General features: G+C 38.2%; 1 protein-coding gene across 11 annotated transcripts in view; it reads left to right on the top strand.

The window, feature by feature from the left end:
* The window catches only part of LOC131151778 (uncharacterized), an 80,882-nt gene that overhangs the window by 37,611 nt on the left and 20,112 nt on the right, over positions 1–23,159 (top strand). For all 11 annotated transcript variants that reach the window (XR_009135763.1, XR_009135762.1, XM_058103190.1 and 8 more), the window contains 8 exons: positions 16,583–16,656; positions 16,860–16,927; positions 17,925–17,993; positions 18,081–18,181; positions 18,281–18,362; positions 18,465–18,543; positions 18,645–18,732; positions 18,815–18,968. Coding sequence is in view for 9 of the 11 variants with exons in the window: in XM_058103190.1 (XP_057959173.1) it covers positions 16,583–16,656; positions 16,860–16,927; positions 17,925–17,993; positions 18,081–18,181; positions 18,281–18,362; positions 18,465–18,543; positions 18,645–18,732; positions 18,815–18,968 (715 nt within the window). In the remaining 2 variants the exon portion in view is untranslated. The remainder of the gene's footprint in view (positions 1–16,582; positions 16,657–16,859; positions 16,928–17,924; positions 17,994–18,080; positions 18,182–18,280; positions 18,363–18,464; positions 18,544–18,644; positions 18,733–18,814; positions 18,969–23,159) is intronic.

Below are 23,159 nucleotides of genomic sequence, written 5' to 3'. Positions count from 1 at the left end.
TATGTGTCTTCAAGCATGAAGACCAACTGAAGTTGAACACAACTTTAGCTTCTCTGTAGTCACCACTTTAGTTAACATATTTCCCGGATTTCTGTTACCTTGGATTTTTTCAAGTATCAACACACCATCCTCTATCAGAGATTTGATGAAGTGGTAACGCAATCCAATATACTTAGTTTTGGAATGAAATGCTGAGTTCTTTGCCAGATGTATCGCACTCTGACTGTCACTATACAAAACATTCCTTTCTTGCTTTAATCCAAGCTCTGTTAACAAACCCTGAAGCCAAATCATCTCTTTACTGGCTTTTGTCACTGCTACATACTCAGCTTCTGTAGTGGATAGGGCAACAATATTTTGTATTTGCGACATCCAACTAACAGCTATTGTGCCAACAGTGAACACGTATCTGGTGGTGCTCTTGCGGTGATCAATTTCACCAGCAAAATCGGCATCTACATATCCTTTGACTTTCAAGTCTCCTTTGCTGAAACATAAGCACTTATCAATAGTGCCTCCGAGATACCTAAAGATCCACTTCACTGCTTCCGAGTGAGTCTTCCCTAGATTAGACATGAATCTACTGACTGCTCCCACTGCTTGGCCAATGTCTGGTCTGGTACAAACCATGGCGTACATGAGACTTCCAATGGCTGAGGCATAAGGAGCCTTAGCCATGAAGTCCTTCTCTTCATTTATTTGGGGAACCTAATCCTTGGAGAGGCGAAAGTATCCTACCAAAGGTGTATTTACTACTTTGGCGTTGCTCATGTTAAACCTCTGTACAACACGGCTAATGTACTCCGACTGAGATAATTGCAATGTTCCTTCTCGCTTATCTCTGGAGATTCACGTCCCAAGTATCTGCTTCGCTGAGCCTAAGTCCTTCATGTCAAATTCCATTGACAATTGCTGCTTCAATTTTCTGATCTCTTCTATATCTGGTCCTGCGATCAACATGTCATCTACATATAACAACATAATGATATAGCTATACTGATACCTCTTGAAGTAGCAACAGTGGTCAGCGTTACACTTTAGAAAATCATTCCTGTGCATAAAGCCATCAAATTTCCGGTACCATTGTCTGGGAGCTTGTTTGAGACTGTACAAGCTCTTCTTCAACCTGCACACCAGATTCTCTTTACCTTTCTCTGAGAATCCTTCTGGTTGATGCATGTAGATTTCCTCATCAAGATCACCGTGAAGAAACGCCGTCTTCACATCTAACTGTTCAAGATGTAAACCCTCTGAGGCAACAATACTCATAACAGATCTGATGGTTGTCAGTTTCACAATTGGTGCAAAAATTTCGGTGTAGTCAATTCCTTCATTCTGCTCGAAGCCTTTAACTACCAACCGAGCCTTGTACCTCTTGGAGCTGTCATGCTCCTTTTTGGTTCTGTAAACCCATTTGTTGTGAAGAGCCTTTTTACCATTGGGTAACTTAGCTAGTTCCCATGTTTTGTTGGAGTTAAGAGACTTCAACTCGTCTTTCATTGCAAGCTCCCACTTGCTTGCATCTCCTGCCTGACATGCTTCAACATAGTATTCAGGTTCTCCTCCATCTGTAAGAAGTAAATGGTTCACATGCCTCCTGTTTGGTATGTGCTGCCGAGAAGATCTCCTAATCTTTGGTGCTGGAGTAGGAGGTGGTGGTGCAACAATCTGCTCCATATGTTCCTCTGACTGAGGAATCTCGGTAGTCTGTTGAGGATTTTCTGTGTTCTGCTGACGTGTCCTTACACCTTCTAAAACGTCATTCACATCTACAAAGGTTGTTTTAGACTCTGTAGACTCAGTTGTGTGTCTATCCTTGTACATCATCTTTTCATCAAAAATCACATCTCTGCTTCTAATCACCTTTTTGTTTTCATCATACCAAATGCAATATCCAAAATTCATCTCCACCATAACCGATGAAAGTACATTTTCGGGATTTCGGATTCAGTTTATTCCTGACATGATCATGTACATATACGACACAACCAGAAACTTTCAAATGTGAAAGTCTTACCTCTTTATTACTCCAAACTTCTTCAGGTAAACTGTAGTCCAATGGTATTGAAGGACTTCTATTGATCAAATAAGCTGCTGTGTTGACTGCTTCTGCCCAAAACATTTTTGGCAGGTCTGACTGCATACGCATGCTTCTGGCTTTCTCTGTCAACGTTCTGTTCATCCGCTTTGCTACGTCGTTGTGTTGAGGTGTACCTGGCATAGTTCTTTCCATTTTGATACCATGCTCATAGCAGAATTTCTTGAATTCGGTGTCAACATACTCTCCACCGTTATCTGTTCTTAGCTTTTTGATTTTCAACCCAGTTTTGTTTTCTACCATCGCTTTCCAAATTCTAAAAGCATTAAAAACATCAGATTTATACTTCAAGAAGTAAACCCATACCTTCCGTGAATGATTATCGATGAACGTGACGAAGTAATGCTTTCCTCCTGTAGACGAAATGGTTGTTGGTCCCCATACATCTGAATGGACTAGCTCAAGTCTTTCTTTCTTCGGGATACTGATATTTGTCTGGAAACTGACTCTCTTCTGTTTCCCAAATATGCAATCCTCACGTGTCAATCTGCACCGACTATAAATCACTCAACTTACCCTTTGAGTGCATTACCTTGAGTCCCTTCTCACTCAGGTGTCCTAGTCGTTGATGCCATAAGTTGCTATCATCATTTCCTGTAGCAACTGTAATAGACAAACATGTATTAGGAGTTACATAAAGAGTACCACTTTTCTTACCTCGAGCAATTGTCAATGCACGCTTCGAAATCTTCCATTCATCACCCATGAAAGATGTGTTATAGCCTTCATCTGCCAATTGACCGATTGAGATCAAATTTTTCCTCAGGTCTGGAATATACCTGACATCCTTCAGCTTCCATACTGACCTGTTTATATTGATTTTCACAACTCCTTTGCCGGTTACGCCGTAAGGTTGATCGTTGCCAAGGTACACCTTACCAAAATTACCCGGTGTGTACTCCTCTAGGCAATCTCTGCTGCATGTGGCATGCAATGAAGCTCCGGAGTCTATGACTCAAGACTCCTGCTTGCTCTCCAAATTGCAGATCAACATCTCATCATTATCGGAAGCAATATTTGCTTCTATCTTTGCCCTCGTTTCGAATTCTTTCTTCTGACTGCTGCACTAGTTCCTATAATGACCAGTCTTTCCACAGTTCCAGCACTTAATAACTTTAGTGCTCTGAGAACCTGTGTCCTGAGTACCTCTGGGATTCCGGATTTAGACCGTCTGGGCCTAGATCTGCCGCGGTTATTTGATCGTCCATGCCTGTTTCCTCTGCCTCGACTCTCCATGTTCAAGGTTGAACTCGAATTGGAGCTATGGTTCGGCTGCATTCTTCTTTCCTTTGTCAAAATCATGCTGACGACCTCATCGTATACAAGCTTCGATTTTCCTGCGGCGCTACTGATGGCAGTGACGACAACATTCCAATTTTCAGGCAACTGACTGAGAATCAGTAGGGTCCGAATCTCATTATCAAACGTTATCCCGGCTGAGGTGAGTTGATCAGACAACTCATTGAAGTTATTTAGATGCCTGCTGAAACTCTCACCTGCAGACATGTTCATCGTAAATAGTCTTTTCATGAGATGTACTTTGTTTGCGGCTGAAGGCTGCTCGTACATATTAGAGAGCGCATCCATCAGAGACTTGGTGGACGTTATATGCTTGATATTGAACGCCACAGATTTCGACAACGTCATTCTGATGGCTCCGAGGGCTTTTCGATCAAGCAACTCCTACTCATCCTCGTTCATGGATGTTGGCTTACGCTTCAACGGTAAGTGCAATTTCTTCCCAAACAAATAATTTTCTATCTGCATCTTCCAAAAACCGAAATTGTTTCCATTGAACATTTCGATTTTTGAGTTCTTTTCATTCGACATCTCGATTCACTGATCTAGAGATGGAATTAACTCAAATGGATAGCGCGGTTGGATCCAGAACGATCGAAAACCCTAAAATGGTTCAAGTCGCTCGAAAAATGGACCCAAAACGACTCCGAAAAGTTCAGTCAAAGTTTGGTCAAGCTTGTTGACGTGACACTGCTGATGTGGCACCCTGCTGACGTGGCGTCTTGACGTGGCAGTTGACGTGTCGCTTGCTGACGTGGCAACAGTGACCCGGATGACGTGGGGCTGACGTGGCAGGGTGGGGCCCACAGATGACGTGGCAGGACTTGCTGATGTGGCACTGTGGGCCCTCTAGCTGTCGTGGTAGTACTGGCGTGGCACCTCTGCTGACGTGGCGCCTCTGGCTGACGTGGGGCACTCCTGCTGACATGGCCAGTTCTGAGTGGCGGGTCAGATCGGTCAAGGATCGGATCTCAGGTTAACTTGGGTCTGAGTCACCTTCCTGGTCTGATCTGGGAGTGAACTGGGTTGGGTAGAGACGGAACGGGTGAAGAAGACGCGTGCGGTGCGTTGCTGGCGTGTGGAGGCGTCTTGCTCCGGCAAGATGAGTGTGGGCGCGTAAGCGTTCGTTTGAGCTCCTTTGGAGCTCCGGCTGGCACGCTTCTCTTCGTCTCGGTGAGCTGAATGCGATGGTGGCCTCAAAACGCAGTTTTGATCTACTAGACAGAGCTCTGAATTTCGGGATCACTTCCGTTCTGGCTTTTCTGCTTCAACCGGGCTTTGATACCACTTGTTAGGACCCTGTGAGCATCCAGATCAAAGTGACACCAAGAATTTTACGTGGTTCGGTCAATAACGACCTACGTCCACGGAGCACACACCAAAATTCACTAACTCGCCGAAAATATTACAATTCTCTCTCTCTCTCTCTCTCTCTCTCTTCTTCCCTTCTTGCTCTCTCTGAGCTTCTCTGTTCTCTCTGCACTCTCTCTGTGCTGTTGTTCTTACTCATACATCTTCCACAGCCCTCCTTTTATAGGGCTAGGATTAAATTACAATTAAGATAAAAATTAATCAAGAATGAGAGTTACAACAAAGAGATAAATTGCACCATAAATTGCACCGCGTGAAATTAAATTCACCACGCGTTATCTGACTTAGCAACGCGTCGTCTCCTGGCTGTCTTCTGGCTCCATCTTTAATAGTGGGGTGCAAGCTAGACATGGAGAAGGCGTTTGACCATGTAAACTGAATTTTTTTGCTGTATATTCTCAGGAGAAAGGGTTTCGGGGGAGTTTGGTGTAGTTAGATCTGTCATTGTATCTCTACCCCCTCATTCTCAGTGCTTGTAAATCGATACCTGGCACATTTTTTCAGATCGTCTCATGGTCTGAGAGAAGCAGACCCTCTTCCCCCTTTTGTTTATCATGGTGATGGAAGTGTTGAGCCTAATGATAACCAGGTGGCTTGCTCAGCCCCCATTTGGGAGCATTTAAAAAAAATGCTTATAACATTTATCACTTAAAATAAGTACATTTACAAAACAAGTGGCGTTTTGGCTTGTACTACAACAAACACTTATTTATAAAAAAATGCTTTTCTAGAACCAGTTTTCTGAAAGCTATTTGAGTGAATTTTGAGAAGCAATCTATGATAGTTTTTTTGCCACTTATATTTTGTAAATATAAGAAAATTTAATGGCTATTTTATAATTAAAATAATACATTAGAAGATAATCATATACTATTTTATTATGTATTACAATGTATTAATTATTAATGAAACATAATTCAATTCTAGAATAAAGAAGAAGAACCATCTATTAATTTAAATTGATATTAAATTAAAATACTAATTTAATTAATAATATTATTTTAATATAAATTAATATGATAATCATATGTTATAACATAAATTGAGAACAATATTATTGTCGATCAAAAAATAATTAAAAATATTTACATATTAATTAAAAATAACAGTTAACATAGTTACTAATTAAATTTGTTAATTAAAAATTAAGCATATATTATTTTATTATGCATTATATCCTATTTAATTATTAATAGAATATAATTAAATTTTGGAATGAATAAAAAGAATCGTGTGTAAATTTAAATTAACATTAAATAAGCTAAAAATTTTAATTTAGTTTTTGATACTATTTTTAACATAAACTAATGTTATAATCATATGCTATAAATATACATTAATAACAAGATTATTGTTAAATAATAAATAATACTATATTATTTTAGTTAATAGTAAATATTTAAATTTTAATTAAATTTTTTAGTTGTAAAAATATTAATATGTTTATTTAAAATATATTTAAAGATAACTATATATTATTTTACTATGTATTATGGCATATTAGTTATTATAATTTTAATTCTTGATTGAACAAGAACTATTTTTTAATTTAATTTGAATTTAATCAGTAATATTATTTTTATCATAATTTAATATGATAGTAATGTGTTATAAATATACATTAATAACAATATTACTGTTAATTAAAAATAATAAATTTTATATTATTTTTTGAATAAAAAATATTTAAATTCTAATTATGAATGATTAAAATAATTATTAATAAAATTATAAATTAAAAATATTAATATTTATAATTTAAAATATGTTTAAAAATAATTTGTTGTGTTATGTGGCTTATATACTTGATGGGATGCATTTACAAGGAAGAAACATGAAGGAAATTAGGGTGTAGCAATACAGCAGGGCAAACTGTTGTTGGTAGCCCTGTAACTGTCAACGGTAGCCCTGTAACTGTCGACGGTTTGGGGCAGTGTTCTATTATGTCTGAAACCGTGTTTGGCTCAGGACAGCCAGCGCAGATTTTGAATTTTGAATGGGGAACGTTAGTATGGTTGGGGTTTGGAGGGAAAACCTTTGGGAACTCTATTTATATATCCTATTGGATGTATTTAGAGTGTTGGTTGATGTAGATTGAGAGAATTTAGAGGGTTATTGTATTACTCTTGTAATTTACACAAGAAGATAGTGGATTCTTGCCGTTTGCTCTTGTGGACGTAGGCATTACCGAACCACGTAATTCCTGGTGTCATTGTTTTTGTTATTGCTTTCATTTATTTGCCGTGGTTGTGGATTGTTCTGTATTTACCGTTAGATTGCTGCAGTGTGTGTTTGATTCTTTACATATAAATATATATTCTACTGTGCATATTTGAGGGCTTTACACAACAAATTGGCATTAGAGCATTGTTGTAATGGCCTCTGCATCTTCGTATACGAATTTGACGTTGTCAAGTTTGTTGGAATCAGGAATTTTGGTTTGTGGCAGAGAAGGGTGAAGGATTTCTTGGTGTAGCAAGGCATGGTGAAGGCCTTATACAAAATTCAACTGGAAGGCATGAATGAAGCAACTTGGAATGAGTTGGAGGCAAAGGCAGTATCAACCATCCGTCTATATTTGGCTAATGACATGTTGTCTCACGTCATGGATGAGGATTCTCCGGCAGCAGTTTGGAGGAAACTGGAAAGCCAGTATATGTTTAAGTCTTTATTGAACAAACTCCTTCTTAAGTAAGGCTGTATTGGCTTAAGATGGTGGAGGGTTCAGATTTGAACCAGCGTATCAACACATTCAATCAGATAGTGAGTGATTTGGTGCCTGTTGATGTAAAGTTCGAGGAGGAAGACAAGGTGCTGATGCTATTAAATTCCCTGCATGCGTCTAACACATATGAAAACTTGGTTACTGTTTGCAGAATTCAAGAATTCTATTCAACTCTGCACTCCTTAACATTGTGTACATCCCAATCTTATAATACAATCACCTAATCTAATAAGGAAATAATCCCAACAGAATAATATATAATCTCCTACATTTACACACCTTCCTAATTTACCCATTATACACAAAGATACTCGGGATTTTAACACCCCCCCTCAAGTTGGATTATAGATATTAATCATCTCCAACTTGCTAATGAGATCATCAAAATTCTGCCGTGCCAACCCTTTCGTAAAAATATCTGCGGTTTGTTCGTTGGTAGGTACATAGGTCATACAGATAGTTCCTTCTTCAACTTTCTCTTTGATAAAATGTAGGTCAACTTCTACATGTTTGGTCCTATCATGTTGAACTGGATTGAGGGAGATACTGATGGCTGCTTTGTTGTCACAATAGAGTTTGAGAGGAAATTTCACCTGGACCCATAGTTCATCCAAGAGTTTTCGTAACTATAGTCCTTCACATAATCCTTGAGCAACTGCTCTGAATTCAGCTTCGGCACTACTATGAGCTACTACATTCTGTTTTTTGCTTTCAGCAACCCCATTTTGTTGAGGGGTATCCACACATGAACTCTGATGAACAATCCCATTTTTCTTGAAGATAAGTTCCCATAACATCATTAAAATATTCCGTACCATTATCAGTACGTAAAATTTGAATGTGAGTCTGGAATTGTGTTTGAATCATGGAATGAAAACTAACAAAAATGGAACAGACTTCGGTTTTATTTTTCAACAAGTAAACCCAACAAAGACGAGTATGGTCATCAATAAAAGTAACAAACCATTTTGTATGGGTGCGATTGAGGGATCTTGAGGGTCCCCACAAATCATTGTGAATCATAGTAAATGGACTAGATGGTTTGTATATGGATGTTGGGAAAGAAACACGCTGATGTTTTGCAAGTTCACACACTTCACATTGAAACTCAGGAGACATTTTATTTGAACAAATAGATGGAAACAAGCGCTTTAGATATTGAAAATTTGGGTGACCCATCCTAGAATGCCATAACAAAAGTTCATTATCTCTAGAAATAGATGCAAAATCACACATTACAGTATTACATTGTTTACTCAAACTTGCCTCCTCAAAGTAGTAGAGTCCCTCATACGCTTTAGCAATGCCAATCGTCTTCCCTGATGATAGGTCCTGAAAAACACAATGAGATGAAACAAATTTAGTGGAGCAATTGGAGTCTTTTGTTAACTTGCTAATGGATAACAAGTTGCAAGATAACTTGGGAACATGTAGGACAGATTTTAAGATTACGGAGTCAGATATGCGAATACTTCCTTTACCGACAATTGGTGAGAGTGAACCATCTGCAATTTTGACTCTCAAGTTTCCACCATATGGCGAATAGGATGAAAACAATTGATAAGAACCAGTTATATGATCAGATGCACCCGAGTCAATTATCCATGGTGATTTGTGGCATGATATAGTATTGAAGGCTGATAAATAATTACCTCGGTGAGCTAGAGACCCAGTGGAAGACTGACCTGATGTTGAATGGAGGTAATCATTTTATATAGTTGATCCAACTGTTCAGGGCTGAATGCACTACTTGGACTGATATTATTGTTTTTTTCACCTTGTAATTTTCCAGTTGAATTGTCAGTGGTAGCCTGATACCCACGATATTTTTGATAATGTCTTGGTTTCCAATCTGCAGGCTTTCCATGAATTTCCCAGTAGGTTTCTTTTGAATGACCTAACTTTCGACAGTGCTCACACCATAATTTGCCTCTTTGTGATTTTTGTCCGTATCCTCCCAGGCCTTTTGAAGTCAGAGCCGAGACGTCCGACCCACCCAAATTTAGGGTCGGTATTTCAGACCCAACGTGATCCGGCTGTGGCTTTAGCATCACGCGTCTTCGACTTTCCTCCCTCCTTCTTCAGCGAATACCTCTCGGGTTGATGGCAGGGGTCTTCGGCCAAGAATTCGTCCTCGCACATCATCCAGATCTCGGTTGAGGCCGGCCAAGAACTTGAAGACCCGTTTGTTTTCGAGTCGTTTTTTGTATCGTGTGCTGTTGCCGGAGCATTCCCATTCTTCTTCGATGCTTAGGTCGAGCTCCTGCCAGAGATGGGTCATCTCCATGAAATACTCAGTAACGCCTCGCTCGCCTTGGCTCATTTGCCACAACCGGGTCTTGATCTCAAAAATCTGCGAGTAACTTTCGACGTCGGAATACGTCTCACGAATTGCGTCCTAGACGTCCTTCGCCGTGGGTAAGAATAAGTAGATTTTACCGATTGAAGGTTGCATTGAGTTGACGAGCCAAGTGGTGACCATGGAGTTTTCGGACCTCCATTTTTGCAAGGCTACAACTTCGGTGGAGTCGGGCTTCCTCCATTCGTCGGTAAGATAACCTAGTCTCCCTTTCCCTTTGATTACCAATTTTATGGATTGAGCCCACTCACGGAAATTTTTTCCGTTTAATTTTTCCACTGCCGTTGGTGATAATGCTGGCCATAGTTAGCTAAGGTTGAGAAACCCTAGCTCTGATACCATGTTAGCAGAATTCAAGAATTCTATTCAACTCTGCACTCCTTAACATTGTGTACATCCCAATCTTATAATACAATCACCTAATCTAATAAGGAAATAATCCCTACAGAATAATATATAATCTCCTACATTTACACACCTTCCTAATTTACCCATTATACACAAAGATACTTGGGATTTTAACAGTTACCACTTTTATATGGGGCAAGGAAAGCTTGAATTTGGAAGAGGTGACAAGTGCATTGCTCGGTTTTCATCAATGAAAAATGGTCAATGATGATGTTGCACGTGGTGAAGAGATTGTGGTGAAAAGTAACCAAGAACGTGGAAGACGTAAGTCCCAGAGCGGATCTCGGTTGCAGTCTTGGAAGAGGAGGGACGTGAAGTGTTTTAGGTGCTGTAAAATTGGGCACATAAGATCAGAATGTCTGGAGTGGAAGAATGGGAATGCTAAAAATCAGCAGGGTTCGTCAAAATTTGCAAATGTAGTGGAAGGAGACTTGGAATGCAGTTATGTAGATATGCTATGTGTTTCATCGGGTTCGGAATGCCTTATAGGTGATTCTTGTATCCTAGATACCGGATGCTCTTATCACTTGACAGCAAATAGAAAATGGTTCGACACCTACAAGTCAGTTAATATTGGTTGTATTTTGATGAGAAATGATATTTCATGCAAAATATTTGGTATTGGAAATGTCAAAATCAAAATGTATGACGGTGGTGTAAGAACCATATATGATGTAAGGCATGTACTGGGTCTAACGAAGAATGTAGTTTCATTGGTCATTTTAAACTGTAACGAGTATAGTTACAAGTCTGAAAGTGGGGAAATGAAAGTGTGTGAAGGCGACTTGATAGTGATGAAAGGAGAAAAGGTAGTGGGAAATATCTATGCACTGCAAGATACAACAGTTGTAGGTGGAGTTGCAGCTGTAGAATATGAGTCAGATGTTCAGTGGCATGTGGTTAGGGCATATGGGTGACTACATGTATTTAGATGTTTGGGAACTGGTGAGGATAGCATTACGGGGTAGACATATGTTTTTCGTGGGTGTATCATGAAAGGTCTTGGTTTATCTCATGTGGCACAAGCCTGATGTTTATGTGTTTTCCAGGTTTAACTTGTGGTTGAGGTGGAGTACCAGACTGAGAGAGAGATCCTCAGGTCAGACATAGGGATTGAGTACGCTGGTTTTGTTCAAGGAGTTTTGTGAGCAGGGCAAGTTATATGCAAGGCATGTAGGGTACTTCTCGGTGAAGTCAGTGAGTATTACGAGTTTCTCGTGTTACCGATCGCCAAAGGTATCGCTAGATGGGAGAGTTGCAGTTGAATTGTGGGCAAGTTTTGCGATAGACTACTCAATTGTAAGTGGATGTCCACTGGTGCACTATTCTAGTGATGGAGGATCTAGACTTGGTGTTATGTCTGGACAATGCATCTTTCTGGGGTATAAGAAAGGTGGGTGCAAGTTGGGTGATCCTGTGGCAAACAAAGGGGTAATAGAGGACATGACTTTTGATGAGTAAGCCATGGGGCAGTGTACTTAGGTAAAGGAGGAGAAGCAAATGCAAGAAAACTGCGACAGTAGCAAACATGTAATTTAGGTAGAGTTAGACACCTAGGGTAGAAATACGGGGAGTTCTATCTCAGGTCAACAATATCACAATATGAATGGACATGTGATGCAAGTGGAGCTACAGACTCAGGGTTGAGATGACATTGTTCATGTTGCAGGGAGTTTCAACTTGGGAGACCAGTAGGATCATAGTGGGCTCATATGCACCATCAGACCACCACTTGGGTATAAATTTGGCATTCTGGTATTTTATGTGTTCATTACTGCCAACGTTCCTATTATTTTTTAAGTTGCCGTGCACAGCAAAGGGAAAATAGATGGATGAGTGTTATGGTGGAGGAAATGGAGCTATTGCATAAGAATCATGTGTGAGAGTTGGTGAGGCTTCCAGAGTTGAAGAGGGTGATAGGATGCAAGGGAGTGATGTATCTGTTGTGTGTGAATGACATGTTATTGGCTGGGAAGGCTTTGACTGTGGTTAATCAGTTGGGAACTCTGTTGAACGGTTTTGACATGAATGTGTGGGGTACGATCAAGAAGGGTCTTGGTTTGATGATTCGCATAGACAGAGCTGCAGGGAGATTAGTGTTATCTCAGGGTGGCTTTGTGTACAGGGCTGCAGGGAGATTGGTGTTATCTCATGGTGGCTTTGTGGACAAAGCTGCAGGGAGACTTTGTTTGCCGTCTCAAAGGGGTTCTGTGGAGAATCAATATGGAATGTCTATGACTCGGTATCCAAGGACGGACTATGATGTTTGGGATCTGTCAAAGGTCCCCCATGATGGTGCAATGAGGTGTTTCGACAGGTGAAAGAGTAGACCGTTAGTTGTGAAATTTTTTGAAGACTATGCAGGGAGCTTTGGTGATAGAAGGCTTGTAGCAGCTTTTGTGTTTTTTGTTGTGGGAAGGCCTTGTTGAAAGCCTAGGGCAAAGTATCAGGTTATTGCATCTACAATTGAATCGGGATTGATGGTAGAAGCCAAAGATGCCATTGGCAAGTTCAAGCGGCATTGCTTGGACTTGTTGTTTGTCTCCAATTGCTAGAAAGGAGACGGTCCCAACCTAAAGTCCCAAGTTCAAGGTGGAGCTGCAGGTTCATGTTTTCGGTTTCTCCTAAGAGGCATATATTTGCCAAGGTGGAGATATTTGTGTTATGTGGCTCATATACTTGATGGGATGCATGTACAAGGAAGAAAACATAAGGGAAATTAGGGTGTAGCAAGGCAGCGGGGCAAACCGTCGACGGTAGCTTTGTAACCGTTGATGTTTTGGGGTAGTGCTCTATTTTGTCTAAAACCGTCGATTGTTTGGCTTGGAACACCAACGCAGATTTTGAATTTTGAATGGGGAATGTTAGTATGGTTGGGGTTTGGAGGGAAAATTTCGGGAACTCATTTTATATGCCCTATTGGATGTATTTAGAGTGTTGGTTGGTGTAGATTGAGAGAATTCAGAGGGTTCCTATATTACTTTTGTAATTTACACAAGAAGATAGTGAATCCTTGCCATTTGCTCCTATGGATGTAGGCATTTCCGAACAACGTAATTCCTAGTGTCATTGTTATTGTTATTGCTTTCATTTACTTGCCGTGGTTGTGGATTGTTTTGTATTCACCATTAGATTGCTGCAATGTGTGTTTGATTCTTTACATATAAATATACATTCCGATGTGCATATTTGGGGGTTTTACACAACATAATCATATAGTATCTTGTAATAAAAGTATGTATCCAAATACCACTTATTTTAAACACAACCAAACACCACTTATAACTTTCAACACTTTTCCAGTTCAACACTTATTATTAACCTTTATTGAATCCATCACTTTTTTAGAAAAAGCACTTTGCATAAATGGTTCAAAACGATCCCTCAAGGGGCTTAGCATAGGTAGTAGCAATGAATGTATGGTAGTCTCCCATCACCTTTTTGTAGATAACACTATCGTCTTTTGTGAGGACGAGCTTGAGCAAATCCTTAATCTTGGATGCATCCTCCTTCAAAGTGATCTCAGGCTTAAAAGTGAATGTAGGAAAATGTGAAATCATTCCAGTGGGGACTTGAATGCGGGATTTTGCTTGTAGGTCTTTTTGGCTGCAATCTTGGAGCCATAGTAGTTAAAAGCGCGCTTGAGGCGCGCCTAGGCGCAAGGCGCAGTGAAGCGAAGAGGCTTGCGCCTCAAACCAGGTGAGGCGAGGCGACCTGCAAGAGGCGACGCTAGGCGAGACGAGGCACACTGGGGCGACAAGCGCAGTGAGTCGCGCCTTGTGAATTTTTAGTCATTTAGAGTAGAGAATAGCCACAGCCAGACCCCGTAGCCCTCATTCGACTCGAACGAACATAGCCCCTAGCCCTTCTCGGCCCTTCGAAGCCCTTCGTGAGTTTGTATTGCAGATTCGAACCAGCAGGAGCCTTCGCGACCCTTCAAACCAGCAACGTGAGCTCGTCTGTGAGCCTTCGAACCAGCCGGAAGCCTTCGCTACTTCATCTTCGAGCTTCGAACCAGGATCGTGAGTTCGTCTTCGACATTTTGAAGAAGCACGACCCTTCGCGACTTCGTTTCCAACCAGCAGGAGCCGTCGCGAGTTCTTCTTCTTCTTCTTCTTCCTGCTGCCTTCTGCTTCTCTTCTTCTTCTTCTTCTTCCTGCTTGCTGCGTGCTGCGTGCTGCTGACTGTTGCGTGCTGCCTGCTGCTTCTCTTTTTCTTCTTCTTTATATGTAAGCTTATAAATTAAATATTTTCTTTAATTAATCTAAGCTTATAAATTATAACTAATACATAATATTTATTTTATTTACTGAAATTTACCTACTGTTTTTAAATTTGTAATATTTAGTTTAATTAATGAAAGTTTATAAATTATAAATAATGCATAATATTTATTCTTTTTATTGAAATTTGGCTACTTTTTTTCCTCTTCTTCTTTATATGTAATTACTAATTAAATATTTAGTTTAATTAATGCAAGTTTATAAATTATAACTAATACATAATATTTATTCTTTTTACTGAAATTTAGCTACTATTTTTTAATTTGTAATATTTAGTTTAATTAATGTGAGTTTATAAATTATAATTAATACATAATATTTATTTTTTTTATTGAAATTTAGCTACTATTTTTTGATTTGTACTCTTTTCTTTTGATGATGAACTATGTTGAATTGTTGATGCTTTTGGGCTAAATTTTCAATTTTGTAATTGAATTTTTTGGCATTTTAAATTCTAATATTACTAGATATTCATATGTTCATATATCAATTACCCCAAATCGACATTTTACACCATTTTAATAATTATGCGCCTCACCTTCATGAGGCGCGCGCCTTCGCCTCGCGCCTCGCGCCTCGGCTTCAAAGACCCTTTGCGCCTCGGCTCGCCTCGCGCCTCTAACTACTATGCTTGGAGCCTTTCTTATCACCTACCCTGGTCTTCACTTGGGAGCCAAGTTCAAAGCTAAGGGTGTTTGGGTCTACATTGTTGGTAGATTTGAAAGAAAACTTGCTGGTGGAACCTAATATTTGTCAAAAGGTGGCAGAATCATGCTTATTAAAAGTGATTTATCCAATCTCCCGGTTCATTTCATGTCTCTTTTCCCCATCCCAAGTGCAAGATTGGGAGGTATTCGAACAAGATTTCTTTGGGGGTGCACGGGCAAGGTTCTTAAATATCTTGTTAGATGGGAGCTTGTTAAACAACCCTTTGCAAAAGGGATCCCTTCTCATTTCCATGATATCTGGTGTGGCAAGTCCCAGATCAGCGCTATTTACCTTTATATCTTCAGGCTAGCATGTGACAAAGATGCCCACTTTAGCTGGAAACTAGAGTTCACTAATCAGGGGATGTTGTGGATATTTCCTTGATTAGGAATGCTTTTGATTGGGTTTGATACTTAACAGATTTCCAAAGCAGTCTTTACAAAAATTCCAGTGCTAGGCCGCCTCCAATGAGTACAAATGGGCTTTGAACAAGGAATGTAACTCCATGGTCAGATCCTATTATAAACACCTTAGCTCCCCAGCGAAGTGCAACAGCGATTTCCCTTGGAAACTCATTTAGAAAACAGCAACCCCCACAAAAGTTGGTTTTTTCATATGGGAGGCAACTCTTAGGAGGATCCATACCATTACAACCTCTAGATAGAGGGCTTGGTTTGTTAATATGTGCTTTTTGTGCCTTGAGCAGGATGAAACAGTTGAGCACATCCTTTTGCACTGTTGTCGGGCTAGAAAATTATGGAACTTGGCCATCTCCATTGTCAAGCAGAAGTGGATCACTGAGCTATGGTGGAGGCCGAATTATGAGCTTGGAAAGGAATCCACTCAAACAAGGAAGGAAGAAAAGTCTTTTTTCCCTCAGCCCCCTTGCTATTGTTTGGGTGGTGTGGAGGGAGAGGAACAGGAGACTTTCTAGGGAATGGTTTCATCCATTTAGGCTGTCATGGACCATTGGATAACTATGATTTCTAGTTGGCAAAGAGGGCTGGTTGGGAGGGACTCTTTTGTAATCCTTGATTTCATTGAAACCTTAAGAGTGAGGGTTGTGTTGTTTTTTTATTGTTTCCATTGTACTTCGATGGCATCCCCTTGATGCCTTCATCCTTCATTCAATAATACTTATCTTTGCTGATAAAAAAAATATGGATTCACATGGAAACACATCATGTATTCTTTTTACATTGGATTGGGCTCTTCATTACCAAAATATGTGGGGTAGTCTTGGTATTTGCTGGTACTTGAGCTAGTTTGATTTGTAATATTTTCCTTATCATGACCAGGCATTATTGATTTATTGAAAAATGGTATTGTAGGCTCAAAAATATCTGTAATAAGGAAGGCCTAAAGATCAGTTCCATTGCACTTACAGCACTAGCGGATTATGCTGGTGAGTAGTCTTTTTTCATTTTTAGAATCCTTTTGTCTAGGGACTTGTTAAGAGCATCTATTTTTTACTGGATGAAAATGCTTTACCTTTGATTCCCAAAAATATCACTCCATATGTGTCATTTACCTCATCATCACCCCCCTTTTCCCTGGGAGCTTGGTTTTCTTTTCATGTATATAACATCTTTTATGTCACTTTTCCAGAGTGTGATATACGCTCATGCTTGAACACACTTCAGTTTCTCAAGAAGAGAAAAGAATCTCTCAATGTGGTAAGATTTTGGTGCGCCTTGCTCTTGAAAAAATAATTCCGTAAATTAATTGCTCCTGATGAAATTGGAGTTGCAGGAATATGGCAAAGTTCTTTTAGAGCTACAATTTCTTTTGGGGTTGTACTAATTGGGTGTCATAACTCATAAATGATCTATGGGGATGGAAACTTCCCTCTCTAAATTAGCTGGTGTCATAAATAAAGAATATCAAAATTTTATGCTATGACTTTGTCTAGCTTACATTCTCTCACAAATTTGGATCTTTCGATGTTGGCTGGAATCTCATTGCTAGTAAGAATAAGAGAAAGTAAATTATTTTTATGTTGCTTTTGCCATCTCATTATGAAAGCCTAGTTGCTTGCTAGTAACATAGTTCAATTGATATTGTCAATGGCTTTAAAATAACTAAAAATGCATGTTTGATTAAATTACAGTTATCCCAGCTAGGCAATCCTCTGCATGGCATGGTGAGGGGCTTTGCATATCTTTTGCCCTTCACCAGTTATTTATTTATTTATTTTTTCTTGATATACTGGATCTAATAATTAATTACCAGAGAAGACAACCGGCAGCGATGACATAATGGTTTTATCCCAAAACACAGTTAATTTTGTTTGGCTGGATAAACTGATTATAGTACACTGAAATGTAGACTGGCAGTGGCTACAAGTCGACAATGACAGCTATGCCTTTATCCCAAATACTTGTGGTTGGCTAAATGAATCCCAACACCCCCCCCCCCCTCTTTTATTTTTGGCTAATTTTAGAGAAAAGAATAATACACCACATAATATAATCAAGCACAACACAACATCCCCAAAAAATAAAACAGAGCCCAATGGAAAAAGGAGAAAGCACATATGCTTAAAACAATTCGCTTATACAACTCCTGAAAATGAGATTAGCTCACCTTGCCTATTGTCAGCTATTGTACTGAAACAGGCCTAAGAAAACACTCCTGCTAGTTTGATCGGTTACATGTTTCACTGGCTCACAGGTGGAGATCAGTTCTCAGGTCGCTGGCCGAAAAGACATCTCACGAAGTGTTTTTGATATCTGGAAAGAGGTAAAATAAAGCTGTAATATCTAATACTTTTTTTTCTTGTCTATTTTACAATGTATATTCTGCATCCTTACCTTTGGGGGATTTTAGATTTTCCAAAAGAGAAAAATGAAGCAAGAAAGGAAATCTGATGATAGCAGCAGCAGCTCTTCCCGCAGATTTGATTTTCTGTACTCCCTTATTTCTAATCGGTGGGTGGTGCTTCACATCCGCATGATATTTTCTCTTTTCATGTCTTGAAGTGATCTTCCCTGTGTAGTTAAGTCATTAAGTGGTTCGTTATTGTGTAGTGGTGACTATGATTTAATTCTGGATGGGATACACGAGAACATTTTGCAGCTCCATTATCATGATCCTGTGATGGAAAAGACTGTAAGGCTTGACTTAGTATTGTTTCAAATGAATATTTTAAAAGACAATATCATGCATTAGCTATGTTTATTCTTTCTATTTGACAATTAATGTGTCTTGAAGGTCAATTGCTTAGATAATCTCGGTGTTTCTGATTTTATACACCAATATATTATGCGTACACAACAGATGTTCCTTAATGGTAAAACTAAGCAGTCCCTTTCTTCTTAGATCTTCCAGTTTTGATAATTTTTAAAAATTATAGTAGTTACTCTTAACCCCCTCCCTCTGTTTTGTTTGCAGTTTATCAGCCTCCAATTGCAATTACTGTACATCGTGTGATAGCCCGAGTTGAAAAACCAATTGTTGAATGGCCAAAATCTTTTCAGAGGTATCTCGAATTGATAGAATGTGATGTCATTTGTGGATGAATTTCTCTTTTCTTACCATTTTCATTTAATACAATCCTTCAGATATAGAACACTGTTGATGGAAAAGATGGACATTTTAAGGTCTTGGCACTCCAAAATCATGCCAAACATCTCAAGGCATCTTTCAATCAAGTCTTTTGTTGAAGACTCGGTTTCTCCATTATTACATATTTTATCACCCCCGACTCTAAGGCCGGTAATTGGCTTGCTTTACATCTATGCTTCTCTAGTGGCTGGTCGCATACTTGCATTTTCATTTCATTTTGTTCTTGTTTTATAGAATGGCGTTGCTACTATTATGCATGCATGAAAATTAGATATATAGCAACTACTTGCACCGGTATTTGTTATATCTTCTAATCTGTGTATTTAATTAATTTTGCTGTGGACACCCTATTTTGGTTAATATATTTTTGATTCATTCATTTCGACCCTAACTTTTGAGCCCATGTGCCTTGTGATGCTTTAATTTAACAGCCCATATTCAATTTGCAAAATTCCAAGCTTAATAACTCACCTTGGTAAGTCACTAAATAAAATTTTGGAATAAATATTATCATTTGATTGCAATTTTGGACTGGAATATAAAAATTAGAGTGATTTGGGTGAAAATAGCTTGCCAATTATAATTCCGAAAATCAAATTGTGAAATTGGAAAAAATTGTAAAACACATGTTTTGAGCACAAACACATAGCCTAAACACACAGTGTGATGCTTATTTAAGCTTCACACTATGCAGGTTATGTTGCACAATGCTTGGGCAGTCTTGCACATTGCCTTTTTTTTTTTTTTTCCTCTTTTAATAGATCCCTGTTCATACTTCGCCATATTTTTGGACCACTGAATTATTGAGCTACTTTAGACCCTTGGATGGCCTGCTTGGGTACAAGGAAAAATCTTAAATCCTAAAGCACATGATTATCTATGATTAGGGCACTAGGGTGCCTGGGTGGATTCATTTAGAACCTTGTGTTGCGGTTGGTTCATGGATTCTGTATTCAAATGATCATAACACTAACATTTAATAGCTTATAAAATGATTTTTTTTTTTTCACCATAAAGCACATGACAATGCATAAATTGCTATGAATCTATTACATGCAGAGTCTTAAATTTTTGACAAAATTGTTGAAATTTCTGGTTTCCGTCACCCACGAAATTAAAATGTTAGTCGATTTCCATCTTACATAATTCCCGTCAAAACCTCAACAAATCATATGAAATTAATCAAAATTTTAAAATTTTAGTGAAATTTTTCAAAATTTTAACTATAGAATGAAATTTACTCATAATTCAAATGAGAGATTTAGGAGTGAAGTGAAAATTTTCTCTTAATTTATTTTAGCTTTTGAAATTAAATGAAAAAATAAACTTACAATTTAAAATAACATTTATTTAACCATTAATGTCTAAATTATCATTATTTGTGTAATAAATAAAATTTAAATTCATGTAAACTTACAAGAACATTTTATTTAACCATTCATGTCAAAATCATCATTTTTTGTATACTAAATAAAATTTAAATGATTTATGAATTTCATTTATATTAACTGAATATATTTAATGCACATTATCTTACATATATGTTTGACAAAATATTATATTACAACTTTTCCACCTCATACACAACATAGATGTATTTAACTAGTAATATATTAGTCCTAAAACTTACATTATTATGTCTACTAACCATTTTTGAAGTTTCATATAAGACTTCCATGCTTTACTATTGATTTCCATTGTTTTTTCAAATTAAAATTGAAATTGGCGTCAAAATTGAAATTTCCATACTTTTGCTTCGAAACCTGAGTTGAAATTGAAATTTAAGATCTTGATTACATGGAATAGACAAGGAGTGACTACTCCCAAATTTCACCATGGGAATGTTTATTTCTGTCCTACTCCTTGCCGGGTGGAATAACACAAGCTTTTGCATGAGTGGTGTTTCTAAGTTATTGTATCCAGATAAAATTTTTATTACATCTCATCTCATTCCAGCCTCTTCTTGGGAATAGACATTCCACAAACCAAACATGACAATAGGAGGTTAGAGTTCTAGAGAGGAGAGTAAGAAGACAATTCTCTTTTGGAAAGATCTGTTGTTGGGGGATGATATTTTAGCCACATCTTTTCCTCACATCTTTCGTTTGAGCTCAAGGCAGAATAGTATGATTCCTTTCTTCGTGGTTGACTCAGGTGGCCCTCTGATTTCTTGGAACTTTCATTGAAGAAGATCTCTTAATGATAGAGAGCTGTTGGAACTGTCCTCCTTGTTGTCGTTATTGAACAATTGTCATCTTTCTTCAGCTAGGGATACTAGGTCTCGAACCTTGAATCATGCAGGGGTGTATTCTTGTAAATCATTTTTTGAGTTTTTGACCTGTTCCTTTATCTTTTTTTTTTTTGCCAATATTCATTTATTAGGAAGGCCAAAGGCCCCCCCCCTCCCCCAGCGCCAAAATTAAGGCTTTCATTTGGTTGATTGTGCTTAATAAAATCATACTAATAACTTGTTGTAGATTCGGAAGCCTTTAAAGGCCTTATCTCCATATGTTTGCATGCTCTGTTATTTGAATTCTAAAACAGCAGCTCATCTGTCTTTACACTGTGATTACACTTGGAAGAATTTGGAGTAAATTATTTGGTGTGGTGGGAAAATCGTGGGTTTGCTTGGCATTGGTGGAGGAATTGTTGTCTATTTCCTTTGATGGGTTTGGAAGAAGGAAGGAGAGGGTTGCGCTTTGTAAATGTGGCATTTTTGCAGTGTTGTGGGGATTATGGTTGGAGTAGTGCATGGATTTTTTCAGGGGGAAAATTGAGTTGGCAGCTGGTTTGGAAGAAGGTTCATTACCTGGCTCTTTATGTTGTGTTGGCTTCGATTTCATTAAGGGAGTTAATTTTTCCAGAGGTTCAGCGAAAATGGAGGAATCTTTTGCTCTGATTTTGGATTTTTTCAGTTTTTTATTTTATTAGTTTATTTTTCCTGGATTATTCCAGAATTCTGAAGGGTGAAGTCTTTTTCTCCTTATGTAAGTTCTTCTCTTATCTCTTCTTTTGTTATAAAAAAAGAGTAAAAAGAGCTGAGGAGCATCTTTAGCAGAAAAGAAAGGAAGGTTCTCTGTGAGGACCTATGGTTGTTTTATTCTACCTCGATGTATGTATTTGGGATTTGAGTTTTACTTGCAGGTTTAAATAGTGGCTGTGACTGTTACATAACACCATTATGTAATGGATTTTTGGGATCTCAATACCTTCACACACTGTTAAGGTGTTTGGAATAAAAATCATTGCTGTATATGGCATTAAGGACTGCTAAAAGCCCACTACAGTTTCTAAAGGACTGGTACATCTAAGAATATATATTTCTAATTTTATACTTTTTCTTCATTTTTTTCTCGTTTCTTCTTTATGTAAATCAATCTTGATCAACTATGTGAAAAGGAGGGAACGAGAAGATTATAATGATTTACAATGGAGATGGTTTAGTTTTGTGGATTTGTGAGATATTTGCTCTTTATGGGGGAGTTTGGATGGAAAGAAATGTTCGTATTTTGTAGGGAAGAAGAATTCTGGTTCTTTGCCCTTAGTAGTTGGCTTCTTTATGATCTTTTGAGGCTGTTTTAAAGGGGGCACCCTTTTCGGATCTTCTGTGAGATTGGAAGGCAGTTTTATTTTGATTGTTTTCTAGTCTTTTTTGGTTTCTTTTTTTCCTTAGGAGGATGCCTTGTTCTCTTATTTGTACATTCTTTCCTCTATAGTGAGCTATATCTTCTTTTTTCTATCCATACACACACACACACACATTAACAAGACATGCATTAATCAACAATTTGACATAACTATGTTATTGATACATGAATTTCATAAATTCATGAATTTAAAATATTAATTCCTTGAATGTATTTTGAGCCTAAACATGTATCTATTTATATTGAATACATTTTTTGTTAATTAAGTTCATGTACCATGAAGGGTCAAGTGTGCCTGTGAACAGACCATGGTCACCATAAAACGCTAACCCCTAGCAAGCCACCTATTGGTACAAATGTTCTGAACATGGAATAGGGGCCTGCACAAGCGGTGGAGCATGTGGTTTGATTTGATGAAAGCCAAGAACCTTACCAGGGCTTGACATGCCACAAATCCCTCTTGAAGGAGAGGGGTGCCTTTGAGAACGCAGACATAGGTGGTGCAAAGTTGTTGTCAGCTTCTGCCTTAAGGTGTTGGGTTACATTTTCATGGAATTCTAAATCAAATGATCCAAAGTTTTTTATTCAATATTTTTCTTATAACATTTTTTTAATAAGTTAAAGTGGAGAATTATCACAATATGGTTCCATCCGAATACATTATTATCTATTTCACAAAAGAATTTCTCTTTTA

The sequence above is a fragment of the Malania oleifera genome, chromosome 3 (assembly GCF_029873635.1).
Source record: "Malania oleifera isolate guangnan ecotype guangnan chromosome 3, ASM2987363v1, whole genome shotgun sequence".
NCBI lineage: Eukaryota > Viridiplantae > Streptophyta > Magnoliopsida > Santalales > Ximeniaceae > Malania > Malania oleifera.
Note: the sequence above shows the minus strand (reverse complement) of the source record. Positions and strands in the feature narration are given on the sequence as shown.